The following is a 15,548-nucleotide window of genomic DNA, read 5'->3' as shown; positions in this document are numbered from 1 at the left end:
AATGTTGGCTAAAACCACCATGATCAAGCAACCACAGCATACCAGGTCCTGGGCTAAGGGCTTTCTTTCTACTACATTGTTTAAATATCATAATAACTCTAAGAGACGTACATTTTACTTGGTAGCAAAATGAGGCTCAGAGAGGTTAGCTGAGCCGCGCACGGCCGCAAGGCCACAGGACTAGGGAGTTTGGGGGTGAGGGTTCCAGCACCTTTTATCTGCAAGAGATTGCCCTTCCTTCCATCCAGGAGCCCTCCAGCCCTCTGCCCTGAACTCTGGTGTTCCTAGGCCCCAGCACAGCCTTGTCTTTCACCTGAGGCCAGCACCACCTCCTGCCCTAGCCCATCCTGGCTGCGCTCAGATAGGCTCCTTCAAACGTACGTACCTGTCTGATGCTCAAAGGCAGGGTAGTACTCTTCATTGCTGAACAGATCAGTCCACGACATCAAGGGATCACAGAAGGACGCATTCGGCAGGAAGGTGCTGTGTGTCACCGAGTCCAACATCACCCTGCAACAGCGGGAGAGGTCGTGAGGAGGCTGGGGTGAGGGACTCCTGAAGCCACACTGTGCAGGAGCCCCTAGCAGGGCGATACTTGGTTTTTAAAAATGATAACAAACACGTCACTCACTAGGAGCAGGCACCCCCTAATGTCACCTACAAGTGACATTATTCCATCCTTGCCACATCCTGTCTATTCCCATTTTAGATGAGAAAACTGAAGCAAAAGGGTTGAGACAATTACCCAAGTGATATAACTGGGAAGTGGCAAAGAGGGGACTTGAGCATGGAGGCTCTGAATATGCAATATTGCCTCTTTATTTATGTTTCCTGTTTGCTCACATCTGACCCCTGAACTCTGACTTATGATGTTCAATAATATGCTTCTAGAAACAGGGTAAGATGCAGCCATAAAAAAGAACAAGATCATGCCCTGTGCAGCAACACGGATGCAGCTAGAGGTCATTATCCTAAGCAAATTAAGTCAGGAACAGAAAACCGTATACCTCATATTCTCACTTAGAAGGGGGCACTAAATGTTGAGTAGTCTTGGACATAAAGATGGGAACAACAGAGACTGGGGACTACCAGAGGGAGGAGGCAGGGAAGAGGGCCAAGGCTGAAAAACTAACTACTGGGTACTACGCTCAGTACCTGGGTGATGAGATCAATAGGGCCTGAAACCTCAGCATTATGCAATATGCACAGGTAACTAACCTGCACACATACCCCCTGAATCTAAACTAAAAGTTGAAATGATAAAAATAAAATAAAATTGATATTTTTTAAAGATGGAATCCCACTCTGTCACCCAGGCCGGAGTGTAGTGGTGTGATCTCAGCTCACTGCAACCTCTGCCTCCCCGGTTCAAGCGATCCTCCCACCTCAGCCTCCCAAGTAGCTGGGACTACAAGTGTGTGCCACCAAACCTGGCTAATTTTTGTATTTTTAGTAGAGATGGAGTTTCACCATGTTGGCCAGGCTGCTCACGAACTCCTGACCTCAAGTGATCTCCCCTTCTTGGCCTCCCAAAGTGCTGGGATTATAGGCGTGAGCCACAGAAACTGGCCAAATAAATAAATAAATAAATAATAAAAACAAGGTAAGAATTACTGTGTATGATAATTCTGAAATCTGAAAGCTCTGAAAACTGAAAGGAAGTATGTGTGTGTGTGTGTGTGTTTGCTGCAATCTTATTTTCTAGCACAAAATTGTCCTGAATTGATGTTATATAGTTTTATATACTGTTTTATATATACATACTCATACATACAACATGTATATGTTATACAGTTTTATAACTATGGTTATAGTTTTATTTATTGCACTGAGTGAATATTCTTACGATGCAGTGCAGAAATATTAATGTTTTGAGCAACCCTAAACCCGAGGGGTATTCTGTACTCCACTGTATAGATACTATCTCGCCTTCCTAATCTGTGAAGAATTCGGAATTCTGTAGCATGTGTGGCCCAAGGTTTTGGAGACGAGTGTGGACCTGCGCTCACTGCAACAAGCACTTCACTTTGGGCTTCATGCTAAGTACTTTAGTACTTTAGCTTCATTCTTCCTGGTCTGCTCAGAACAACCACTCTGAGATAGGTAACTGGCAGCAGTTCCATTTCATAGATGAGTGATGGAGGCTCTGAGACTCCGGGTAACACATACAAAGCCAGCGAGACTGGGTGGCGGCTCAGGTGTGTCTGTTTAAAAAGCCCATGATTCTAATTGCTGTGCTCCAGTCCCCACCCACATTGGCGGCGGCAGGGAGCTCTGGGGAAAGGTGTGTGGTTGAGGCTGGAAGGATGGCAGAAAAGAACAGGCCTGGGGCCCCCGCTTGCACACATTCTTGCCTGTGCCAGTCTCAACTTCACTGCTTCCCATATTCCCACATGCCACTCTCTGCTGAATCCCATCTCCCCACAATTCAGAAAAAATAATAATCTGTGTTTGGCGGATGAAAAGAATCTGCTCACCCGAATTCTTTTTTCTGATTCTCGAAATAATGTTGAGATAGAGTAGTTCTTTCCTCATTTCGCGAAGGGAACATAGCAGCTCAAAATCACACCACTGGTAAGTGTCTTGGGATATTAAACACATGGAATTTTAAGATTGGCAGGAGCGAATTCTTTATCTAGTCCAGTGTTTCCTAAACTTCAGTCATTTGCCTACGACTGTCATAATTTCACTCAATCCATATATTACGAGCACTATTATTTACTTAAAATACTTTAAAAAATCATCAACTCCCTTTTTGTTTTAACATAAATATGGTAATTAAAAAGAAAACTGTATATCAGCACTATAAATGGGAAGTTGGGATTTTTTACACATACATAAAAATAAATATGTAAGCATTTGAATAAAAATGGTGCATGCACCACCTAAATCGGGGTTAGCAAACTACATCCTACAGGCAAAATGCAGTCTCTCACCTATTTTTGTAAAGTCTGCAGTTAAAAATAATGTTACTGCTGGGTGCAGTGGTTTACGCCTGTAATCCTGGCACTTTGGGAAGCTGAGGCGGGTGGATCACCTGAGGTCAGGAGTTCAAGACCAGTCTTGCCAACATGGTGAAACCCCCGTCTCTACTAAAAATACAAACATTAGCTGGGCGTGGTGGTGCAGGCCTGCAATCCCAGCTACTCCGGAGAGTGAGACAGGAGAATCGCTTGAACCCAGGAGGCAGAGGTTGTAGTGAGCTGAGATTGTGCCACTGCACTCCAGCCTGAGCGACAGAGCAAGACTACGTCTCACAAAAAAATAAAAAATAGAAAAAACTTCACATTTTTAAGTGGTTACATTTTAAGTGGTTATATAAATATTTACATCATATCCTTTATTTTGCCTTTTGGCCGGCTAATCCTAAAAGACCTGGCCCTTTAAGAAAAAGTTTGCAACCCCTAACCAGATTCATCTGGCATATTGCCAGTTGATGCGAGTACCACGAGTACCACGTGTTGGAAAATACTGAGTCCAATTTCCCTCCTCACCTCCACCATTTTACAATTGAGGAAGCTGAGACTCAGGGAATTTGTGTAACTAGCTTAAGGTCACATAGCTAATGGATGCCAGAGTTAAGTGGCAGGGAGGTCCTTAGTTTTCTGACTCTCAGCCCATCTGCTTCTCTTTCTGAAAACACAGTTGAGCCCAAGGCACACTTATATAGCAAATCGAACCTCAGAACTAAGAGGGGCAGGATTGTGTGATTCTGAAACCAAAGGTCAATTCTTTGCAGATGCTTGAAAATCTCCACTCAACATCATCATCATCATCATCATCATCATCAAATGTGCATGAGAGGCCAGGTGCGATGGTTCACACCTGTAATCCCAGCACTTTGGAAGGCCAAGGTGGGCGGTTCACTTGAGGTCAGGAGTTTGAGACCAGCCTGGCCAACATGGCGAAACCCTATCTCCACTAAAAATACAACAATTAGCTGGTTATGTTGGTGCACACCTGTAATCCCAGTTTCTCAGGAGGCTGAGACATGTGAATTGCATGAACCTGGGAGGCAGAGGTTGCAGTGAGCTGAGATGGTGCCATTGCACTCCAGCCTGGGTGACAGAGCGAGGCTCTGTCTCAAAACAACAACAACAACAACAACAACAACAACAACAACAACAACACGTGCATGAGAACTCCTCTCCAGATGTAAATATATAACCGAGTTTGAATTCTGACACTTAGGCACCTTTTCTGGGCCATCACCTGGGAGTTTCCAGACCCTGCTGGGAAGTCTCTTCTCTGATGCCTGGAGAGGGTTAATGTGCTCTGCAGATTATCATGGGCATGGATCTCCTCCTGGGAGCCCAATCAAACAGATGTCAAGCCTGCATGGGTTTGGGCTGTGATTTTCCCACGGATTGGCTGGTTTTATATGCTGAGAGTGGGGGGCAGGGAGGGGGTAAGATGCGGAGGAATGGGGTGAGAGGTTATGAGGAAGGGAAGGGCCCCAGGAGCTGAAAGCCACTTCTGCTTTCTGGACTGGACTTCAGAAAAATTCCTTTAAGTGAGGGCTGAAGACAAATATATCCCTTTTCTTCTGGGCCAGAAGGCTCAGACAACTAAAGAAGACGATGGCAGATCTGTGATATGACCTTCACTGGGCTGGGAGAAAGGAGAGGTGAATTCCACATGGAAGAAAACAAAATAGTCCCCAGGTCTTCAATGTCGAATAAAGAATCCACCAAATACAAAATGTGACAGTGGAAATGAGATCTTCCTCATCTATGCCTGACTAATTGGTCTCAAAAGTCATTTGTATTAAAAAAAAAAAAAGGTCATTTGGTAAATTGAATGGAATTATATAAAAACTAGAAATATTCTTTGATCAACAGGATTTTTACCTCCTTTAATATTGTTATTCTTTCTCCTCTTTACACCGGCCCACTCACTTGATCTGTAATCTCTCTAGTGCTCTGTTACACAACGCTATATCTGATTCCCTTTGGTAATTCCTTCTAAGGCAAATTATATCCATTAAGTTTTTGTTAAGGGCCTTCTCAGGTGTAAAACATGCTGTTTTTCTTCTGTAATTATTTCTTGCTTTTGGAAAAATATCTCTTATAAAAGTAGAAAAAGGTGGTTTTTTTGTTTGTTTGTTTGTTTTCCTATTACAGTAGGAGCGGGTGTTATTAACTCGGCTCTCCACAAAAGACCTTGGTTACTTAGCCAGCATGCAGTAGGTGTGAGAGTTCAGGAATAATGGCTGCTTTGTATTCAGCAGCCTCTCTTCTCTAGGCCCTCTAAGGTCTTTGCAATAATTGAACATTTTAGCTCTTAAAGACTTCTTTAGTGGAGGTAGAGCAGGATGGGTGGGAAAAGGCTGGTGGTCGGAGCCTCCTTTCTCAGCAGTAACATTGAGGCCCAGGGATATGCGAACACAGGTCTGAGGTTAGGCCAGGCCTGCTCAAGGGGGGTGATATTGCCCCCCTCTTTAGGGGACAAAAATGGGTTCTTGGGGGTCAAAAAACTGAGATAGTAATTACAGTGTTTTATCACACTCCAAAGGTCTACAGTAGATGTATAGTGTATCTCTGATATTCACATTTCTGGTGGGGAGATGATTAAGAATAAAACAACCTAAAAAGGGTCCTTAGGAGAAGTGATAAAGAAAAAAGGTGGAGAAGCGCTGTGATAGATCAACCTAGTGTCAGCGTCAGGACGGACAGGGATCTCCTGGGAGGTCTCTGGGCCTGCTGTTCTGGACACACTTTTCATTTTGTGAGGGACTAGCTCACCATGGAAGAAGCGCTGGGCCTGGAGTTATGATTCTGCCTTTTGCCCCTCTCTAAATCTCAGTTCTTCAACTCCTAAACAAGAACACAGATAAGACGGCCCCCAAGGTCTGCCCTAACTCTGTGACTTTCTGCAGACATCCACCTGATTGAGTCAACACATCCAAACCTGGGCACTCACACACAAATGCATACACATTGATTATATTGGGATTTTTTTGGTCAAGCAAGTCCACCAAATTGGAGGAAAATCCAACCGCTACACACACACACTAAACTTTTAGTGCTGAAAAAGCCCCCTGATTTCCTCTTCTCCCTTTTCTCCTGTGCCCACTGCCTTCTACCCCAGTAGGATGTAGATACCTCATGACAGCTGGACATTCTTTGCCCAGGCTAGCTGGGTACCCTACACACTCTGGAACCTCACTCACTGCCCACCAATAGATCAATGGAAGTTGGAATCAGTTTCCCCCAATGTAGTCATTGTGCTAGCTGCCTAGTAAGTAGGAAAGGCTCAAGAATGATTAACACAAGGTGGAGGAATCAGGTGGGCTCACTTCACATGTGAGAAAGTGGGCTGCAGGTACCTGTGGGAGTGAGGCAGCGATGGCATGGAAGCTGAGGTCCCCGGATGCCTCCAGTGGCTTCGGAACCCTTCTCAGAGCCGGCTCACACACCAAATGCACACAGAGAGCGTCCACCCAGTCGGAGGCACAGGCCTGTGGGCTTCTCAGCGTCACACAAATCAGAGGCAGCAATAACAGGTGTGGCGCCATGGCCTGAGCAACCTGGCACCCCTGCTCAGCCTCCCAGAGAGAGGGGAAGGAGCAAACCACTCAGCCTTGGCCAGTTTGCCAGAGGAGGAAAATTCCTTCCTGACTCTGGTGGTGATCGTCAACTTCACTCTGGGCATGTGACGAAAAATTGACCCAATTAAGTATCTACACATTGATGGTTTACGGGCCAAATCGTCACTGGGCAGAACAAGGCCACAGCGTGCAAAATATAGAAAAAAGGGGGCCAAGAAAGGGCTTCCTCAATCCCACCCTCTGAGTGGTCTCATTGGGAAGAAAATTGGTTTTCCGTCCCCAAAGCCTCAGTGACACCCAAATATCCACTCTGTCCTAAGCCTCATGAGCAAGGGAGGGTCAATTTCCCAGCCCTTGGACCTCCCTAAGAAGGGGCCCATTGAGGAGAACCCAGTGGAGTATTTCAACACTTACTGCTAAAGAAAGATTGAGGGTTGGGTGCTTGAGTGTTTGTTCTTCTGGGAGGAACCCCAGCAGCTGTGAGAACCAATTTGCTGACCTCTTGTTAAGTGATTTCTCATTTTTCTTTAGCTTGCATAGGGACTTTGCATGTTTGTTTGTTTATAGCTGTTTTTCTGAAGGTGCAGCAAAGATCAAAAAAGGTATGCCATGTAGTTTGCTGTGGGCTTCGATGCAAAGCTTATCAGTTTTGGATTAAATACATCAGGGGTTAAATCCTACCTCTGCTGCTGTGAATGTGGGGTACATTTCTTACTACACAGCCTGCTGAAATTCTTAAGCTTTTTTTTCATATAGATGTAGTATATAAATATTCATGCCCCTCTTTGACCTCCAGTTTCTTCATCTTTAAAATGGAGATTTTTTTTTTTTTTATTTTCTAATCATGCAATCCAATATATGCAAAGGACGGGGCATAACACATATATTCAATCCTGTTTTAGAGGGAAAAATCAGCCATCAACAATGTATGTAAAAATTTGCCACTCTGGTGACTTCTGAGAAAGGAGGCCGACCAAACTGAAAACTCTGGCCCGAGAATACCTTCGATGATCAAAAACAACAATGTCACAGAGAACACGAAGACAAAAGAATCAAGCGTTCACTTGGATGGGCAAACCACCCCTTTCCCTGGGTCTCTGAACTAGACTGAAACACAGAGCTATCTCCCTAAGTCATCTAGCTTTTCTGGCCTCAGTTTCCTCATCTGTACCATGAAGCGATTGCACCTAATGATGTCTGACACACTCTCGGGCGTACAAAAGACTCATCCATCCACACGCGGGCCCGGCTTCAGCCTGAGGGGAGAGCTTGTGCTACCTGCCGCTGTCAGCAGGGGGCAACCCCACAGAAACTCCACACACTGCAGAGTCTGACAAGGCCTGAGAACACAGTGGAAAAACCCTAACCATTGCTTTTCTGGAAGCATTCTCTTCTGGGGAGATGTCAGAGGCCAAATGGGTTTCTTTTAAAACGATTTTGTACAAATTCCTGAAAATGCCCCATACTATAATAAGGCAGTTCTCTGTGTCGGGGGGGTGGGGGATCGTGGGCAGGCCGGTGGGGAAAGGAATTCAGTCGGCGGAGAAGGGTAGGTGGGGGCTTTCCTTGAAGCTGAATATTTTTCTGTGTAAAATCCAGCTTCCCTTCCTAAAGAAGCTTTAGGGTGGATAGAGAACTGAGTGCCTGGGCGCGTTCTCTTAATTCCCCTTGGTTCAGCTAAGAGATCCTGAGAGAGTGGGGGCTGTGAGGAGGGTGGGTGGCCGCACGGCCTGCGAAGGCAAACAGGTCTCTCTCAGGCAAGCCATCACATCTGTGTCAAACAGCTCCCGGGAGGCCCTGGGACTGCACCCAGAGCAGGTGCCGGCCCTGGAGCTGCAGATGGACGAGCAGACCCAGGCCCCAGGCCGAGCCTCTGAGACCTGACACCCCTTACGATTCATCCGAAAAAGCAAAGAAAAGGCGCTTACGTGAGGGCAGCTGTGGGTAGGTCCAAAGAAGAGGCTTTCAAGGCAAGAGAAGGCAGGCGCTCCCAGCACCAGCGTACAGTGGAAATAAAGCACCTGTAGCCTTGTGATATAAGTGACACCTACAGACAGGTCCGTTTGGTTTTTCAGGTTTATGCACAGCCCCTTTGATGACGGTGACATACAGTGTGACACGGCTCCTTGGAAGGGGGGGAAAGGGTTCTCATATGCAGAAAGTTTATCCTGCTTTTGTGCCAACTCACCCCTGCCCTGCAACCCCCCACTCCCAGCCTAGGGGACTCAGTAAACAAGCAGAAAATTCTTGTCCCTGGGAGCTGTGCGGGATCGTGCGTTTGCTGAGGAATTTTCCTCTGTGCAAGCTGGAGGGAAAACGCAGAGTTTCCACCCTGGTGCCGGTCTACACTGCCTCTCTCCCAGGCTGGCTGAGCCCAGTGCTTTTGTAAGATCATGCCTTTCTCCGTTTTCCCCTTGTGGTGAGAAGGAAAAGCATTTTAGGGCCGGTGTTAAGACCTTAGGTTTTGCAGCTAGTTGCCTTTGGATTCAAATTCTGCGTCCATCATTTCCTAGCTGTGCTACCTAGAAAAATGTAGCTAACATCCCTGGGCTTCATGAGTCTAATGTAAGTGATGGGGCCTCTCCTCATGGCTACTATGAGATTCACAGGAGGCCAGGCAAGCCCTCCGTTAGCTATGATGACTGCAGCATTGTCCTTGATAGGGCACGTTCACCAGGACTCCCCCTTGCTATTTCTTCCAACCTATACCTTCCAACCAGGTGAAGGGAATAGGCAGCTTGGAGAACTACTTTAGGGCCTTTTCTTCCACTTTTTCTCCCTAAGCACCATCAGGGCATCAGACACATTAACTTATTAAACTTCTAACACTTGGATGTAATGAGCCATGCAGCGGCTTCCTCCCTTTCCCCTCCTCTGTTTCACAGACAGAAATGAAGAGGCTTAGTGGCCCAGTCAGGTGTCCAAAGCTAATAGGCCAGGGGGCCTGTTGTGGATGCCAGCTCTCAGGTGTCTCGCTGAGAACTGACTGCTTTTTAGTACTTCTCGGTGACAACAGAAACTGCCTAATTTAGGCTGTGAGGCAGTGTCCCAGGTCATCTATGAGACAGGTATTTATAATCCTGTGCCTTTTTGCATTCTACTTCTAGCCATCTTGGGCAGCCGCGATGTTGTATTCAAATGGCAGACTCCAAGCTTTAAAGCGAAAGCAGGAATTGGTTTGTTAGGTTTTCCTGGGATCACCGGGCATGGGTACAAACACACAAATACAAATACACACAGAGTCTGCAGAAACAAAAGGCAGTTCATGAGAGGATATGGGGTGTCATCATGGAAAAATTGTTGAAGAAAGATAGGTGACTGCCTAGGCCTCTATCTTGGCTGGGTAACCTGGACTTCTCTGGTCTTCATTTTTCTCCAGTGGCAAAAGGAGGAAGTGGGATTAAAATAGTGATTTTTTTTCAAACTGCGACTTGAGGAACCCTGGGGGTTTCCCGGAGCCCTTACAAGGACTTTTGTGGGTGAGAGGATGGGAGTGGAGTAGAGTGGGTTAGGCTGTAGACCACCCTGTTCTTTCCTGACTCAATACGAGCATCTCAGCTTTTATATAAATCTTCCGGGTAAGATTTCATTTGAACAAAAGAATCTGCCCTTAGAAAGGATTTGCAAGTAACTGGATTACATGGTCTCTGGGCTTCTTTTACGCTTTAAAATTCTGTACTTCTCTTCCTCTTTTGTTCCTAGGGGACTGTGGACTGTGATAGTCCTACACACTATGTTTTCCATTGTTGGGCACTGGCCTATCTTGTCACTGGTTTCTGAAATGTTACCAATGTTTCTTTCTGAACATATACATTCTTCTCAGTGGAGAAGTTTTTAGGGAAAACATGTTATTCTGATACTGTTTTTAGAAAAGAGTCTTTTGGGCTGGGTGCAGTGGTTTATGCATGTAATCCCAGCACTTTGGGAAGCCAAGGTGGGCAGATCATTAGTTCAGGAGTTTGAGACCAGCCTGGCCAACATGGTGAAACCCCATCTCTACTAAAAATGCAAAAATTAGCCAGGCGTGGTGGTGCACGCCTGTAATCCCAGCTACTCAGGAGGCTGAGGCAGGAGAATCGCTTGAACCTGGGAGGCGGAGGTTGCAGTGAGCCAAGATCGCACCATTGCACTCCAACCTGGGCAACAGAATGAGACTCCATCTCAAAAAAATAAAAAAATAAAAAATAAAAATAAAAAAAGTAAAGAGTCTTTTGGAGAAATTATGTTTTTTTTTTTTTTTTTCTGTACTCTCTTGGCTCAATTTTTTTCCCCAGGGGCTGTGGCTGCCCAACTGACTCAATTATTTGAGTGTAAAATCTTCTGACAATGGATATATAAGACCATGAACTCTGTTTGTCTCATGGTCCCAAATGTATAATATAGCATTTCTGGGTGCCTGTGTGTGAAATTACAGGCTTCTGGACCAGTGGATAAAAGGGATGATTAAGATAAACCCAAAATAAAAGAGGAATTTGACTCTAATTAAGTTTAACTATCACTTTAAACTTAAATTTGATTGGAGTGGAGATCTTGGATGATATTGAACACGAAGCATCTAAGAACTGCATTATGAGTGTTGAATGACAACAAGAATGGGGACTGGGGATGGAAGAGGAAGGTAAGAAAGGGCTAGGGTGTGGGGAGGGGGACAGAAGAAGGAATGAGACATTTTAGAACTCCCAGCCTATCCTGCTTTTGGTGTCCTGGACATACAGCAATATTAAGTAACACTAATTGGGCTTATAATTGTAACATAGTGGCTAAGAGAACAGATTCTGGAAGGAGACTTCCTAAGTTTGACTCTCTGATCTGCCATTTGCTGTCTGGGTGGGTCTGGGAAGCCTGTTGAATATCTCTGCATCCCAGTTGCTTCATCTGTAAAATGGGGAAAAAGGATTACATTTCTTGTAGGGTTGTTGTGTGAATTAAATGAGTGAAAACTTGGGGAGTAGAGGGAGCCCTAACTAAATGTGGGTTATCTACATTTTAACCTGTTACATTCCTTACATTAAATTTTCATACATTTTCGACAAGGAAGTTACTGATCATCTCTAATTTACAGATGAGGAAACTGAGGCACAGAGAGGCTAAGTAGGGAGGTTCATGGTTACACAGCTAAGTGGTAGAGCAAGTATTTTAGTCTAGGCTGCCTGCCTCTGGAGCCCATCCTCTTAACTGCTGTGCTAACCGGTTTCTGGGTGCTCCTGGGGCAGTTCTTTGGGAATAGGGAGGAGAGAATCACACCTAAAGAGCATCTATGATATACCAAGTATTGTGCTAGGATGACTCACCTGTATTTCCTTGGTTATTTTTCACAATTATCATGGAAGGTAGCTATCACTACTTTCTTTTTTAAGACAGAGAAACAGAGGTGCCATGATTGCTGGGGCTCACCCATTTGGTCAGTGGCCAAATCTGTGTTGAACTCAGGCCTGACCAATGTTAAAGGCAAGCTGTGGAAACAGGAGCTTAAGTTGGCCTCTCTTCTTTAGCTCTGGACTCACACCGGCCTAAAAGGTGGCCCATCTGTCTCTATTGGCTCAAGATTTCTAGGATTCCTGGTTATTGCTGGCACAATCTGTCTGTTAGTATAGGGTGGAAATTCTGGTACCTCACTGAATCTGGTGCCTAGTATGGTTCTTGGGATCAAGAATGCACTCAATACCTACATGGATCATAAAATCACGTGTCTTAAAGGGCGTGCCATCTGACAGAGGCTGGAGGCTCCCATCCTATTCTTTTCACTACATATAACAGGCTTCACATCTCAGCTGCTTTTCCTAGAACTTGCTCTCTTTACCGAAGGTCAACATTTTTTTTGTCATTTATTTTTTCTTTCAACCTGCCACCTTCACCACCAACCCAAGAGGCAGCGCAGGCTGAAAACAAAAGAGAGTTAGAAAAACAAGTTTAGGTAAATTCGTAGATAATGCCATTAGAAGGAGAGATTTACAGTGTGATGGTGAAATGCACTGGCTTTGGATTAGACCCCTGTCACTATTATTCTCATTTATTATTTTTAGAAAAGAGTCTGTTGGAGAAAATGCAATTTTCTATGCTATATTGGCTCAAATATTTAAGAACAAAAAGATTTCTGTCAGTGGGTGTATATGACAACAAACTCCTAGCACCTGCCACCTGGGAGACATTAGATGAGCTATCAGCTTTTCAGGGTCACAATTTCCTCACCAGTGAAGTATCTACTATGATTCTTGGTGCATGGTAAGTTTCAATAAATGGCAGTTATTGTAATGGGCTATAGAGAGAGACACAGATATTGGTTGAGCGCCCCAACCTTTGGGCATTACCATAACAAGTAGGATAATGTTGCCCTTCCTCTTCCACAATGAATAATCATAATAGCTACCATTTACTGAGCATTTACTGGGTGCCAAGAACTGTCTAGGCATGCTACAGGTATTAAGTCATTTAATCTTTACATCATTCCTCGGAGGTAGGTACCATTATTATCACCTAAAATTTACTGATGAGGAAACAGGGATAGAGAGTTGAAGTAACTTGCCCAATATCACATAGCACGTGGAACACAAAGCAGGACTGGAGCTGCTGCAGGATACACCAATACACCATATATGGAGCCTATGCACCAGAGTCCACAAGCTTTACCATTGTGCTACCATTTGGTACCTCTCCATGAGGCACAATCTAGGTTGAAGAGATACCAATTTTCTTAGACATCCGAAATTGCTGGTAGGATCCTTGAAAGCAAGGACAAGAGTTGTAAATATTTTGTCCCCCAAAATGCCTTGCACAGACTCGCGCAGAAGTAGGTGCTTAAGCAATTTTCATTGGTTGATTGTCAATTGGTTGATTGATTGGTCAGATTTCTTTCTTTGCTTTGTTTCCTCTTTGGGTGTTTTCTCTCATCCTCCTACATCCAGCTTACTCTCTAGCTGTTCATGCTACCATCCTCCTGACCAGAAGCCGCAATTCAATTGAGAGCAACAGTTAGGTGGCTCCCTCAATAACCCTTCCTTGGCTATGAGCCTCAGGACAGTAAAAGTCCCTGTTATTTCCAGTACTGAAGGCACCCTGGAGGTTAAACAATGGCAAAGTCAATGGGGAATATTGTAATAGAAAATGACAGAATTTGATTTCATTAAAATCTGTAATAAAAATATGATTTTATAGTTATAGGTTTAATTATGATAATGTTTGTGAAATAGTTGATGCAACTGCATGACCACATTGCTGGTCTTTCTTCCTCCCGTAAAGACACTGGAAGTCAACCTATTAGAGGTTTCTATATTTTGGGTGAGCTCAGTGAATCTGAAGCCATAATGCCTCTACAAAGGCACAGATCTGAGAGGCACGATCAAGGGGATCCTTCTCATAGGAAGGACTCCTGAAGACAGGATTTTCTTTAGATGTTTTCCTACCACACATAGGAAGTGGCAGCTCTGAGAGAGTTGTTTGGGATGGTAGTCTGAGGAATGGATGACTCATGTGGCCAGCCCATACTGCTGTTAGAGGGCAGACTGGGCTAATGGTGCTGCCATTGGAATCTTGGGTAGTGAATGGGGCAGTCCCTCCCCATCAGGCTAATTAGCTTGATGAATCTCGGAACCATGCTAATGAAGGTTATCAATAGATTATCAATCATACAATTATTAAACACTTACTCTTTCTGCAGGCAAGCAAACACCGGACTTGCTGAGAGAACATAACTTTCTGAACCTGTTTCCTCACCTGTCCAGTGTGAATGATCACACATGCAGTTTGATAATGTGTGTGACCACACACACTGGCTTCCATAGCTCTAGGCTAAACACCTCACTCCTGCCAATTGTCACCCATAGGCATGTCCTTGATCAAAAGATGGAGGTGGAAGGATGTGAAGATGGAGCATTGGAGGTGAGAAGGGATGCTGGATCCATGCAGATCAGCCACATGAGTCAACCAAGCCTTAATGCTAAGATGTTGTTGGTCATAAGATAAGTCATTGATTTAAACAATTGTCTTAGAGGAAATGCTATGTTAAATATGCAGATAGATAATCAAGCTTGTCTTGATTTCAGAAATGTTAAAATGTGAATTTGATGAATATAACAATAAAAAACCCAATAGGGCAGTATTTAATATCAATAAGAAGGATGTGAAAAAGAGTAAGACCTAGCTGTGGCCTTCAAGGAATAGAGATAACCTAACAGAGAATTCAAGAAGAAATATTTAGAAGCATTAATTAGCTTCAAGCTAAATTTTGAGTTAGGGGCTGTAGGACTTCAGAGAAGAGGAGCTAATAGTGCTGGAGCAGCCGGAAAAAAATTTTCTGTGGGATTTGGTATTTGAGTTGGGTGATGAAGGATTCGGATGACCTGATAGAAATGGATGCTTATTGTGTGCCGAGCTCCATAGCTGTAGGAGTAGGAGCTGTTATTATACCCATCTTACAGAAGAGAAAACAGGCTCAAAGAGCTTTAGTAATTTGCCCAAGGTCACACACCTAAGTAGCAGAGCTGGGATTCAATCCTAGGATAACCTAACTCAAAGCTCAGGCCCATTGGCCACTGTGTTCTGCAGTGTTTCGGGGGCTCTTTCAATCAAGAGGAAACCTGGCCGTGCATGGAAGGAGAGAATAGGCATGGACAGCCCATGACTGCTACTTCCTACGCATGGGAGAAGGAAGTCTTACATGTGTCACTATGTGACAGTCCGGAGTAAGTTGTGAATCATGTGTCTGGAATATCAGCACCTATGAACAAGGGGACCTCTGACCACTAATGGGGACCCCAATATTGAAAAGGCCTCTGATTTTGTCTGCTATTTGGGAACAAACTTGTGTGGGGCAGCAAAATGAGACTTCGTCATCAGCTTTGATTCTGCTCTTACTCTTGCCCATAAAAATGAAATACGACTCCTACATTTTTCTGGGAGTCATACTGTTGTGTCTTCCTTCCTTCCTTCCTTCCTTCCTTCCTTCCTTCCTTCCTTCCTTCCTTCCTTCCTTCCTTCCTTCCTTCCTCTCTTTCTTTTCTTT

At 44.6% G+C, this 15,548-nt stretch overlaps 1 protein-coding gene across 4 annotated transcripts in view; it reads right to left on the bottom strand.

Moving 5' to 3' along the window:
* The window catches only part of ELF5 (E74 like ETS transcription factor 5), a 35,635-nt gene extending 27,029 nt beyond the window's left edge, over positions 1–8,606 (bottom strand). For 2 of the 4 annotated variants that reach the window (XM_023185559.2, XM_023185561.2), the window contains exons 1-2: positions 6,329–6,583; positions 386–510 (exon numbers count right to left, since the gene is read on the bottom strand). In XM_023185559.2, coding sequence (XP_023041327.1) covers positions 386–510; positions 6,329–6,354 — 151 coding nt within the window. In that variant the 5' untranslated portion in view covers positions 6,355–6,583. Of the gene's footprint in view, positions 1–385; positions 511–6,328; positions 6,584–8,478 lie in introns of those variants that run through there. The other 2 variants (XM_023185562.2, XM_023185560.3) reach the window with 2 other exon arrangements.
* Between the last annotated feature and the right edge of the window lie 6,942 nt (positions 8,607–15,548).

Source organism: Piliocolobus tephrosceles, chromosome 13 (genome assembly GCF_002776525.5).
Source record: "Piliocolobus tephrosceles isolate RC106 chromosome 13, ASM277652v3, whole genome shotgun sequence".
Taxonomy (NCBI): Eukaryota; Metazoa; Chordata; class Mammalia; order Primates; family Cercopithecidae; genus Piliocolobus; species Piliocolobus tephrosceles.
The sequence above is the reverse complement of the archived record's forward strand: the minus strand, read 5'-3'. Positions and strand labels throughout refer to the sequence as shown.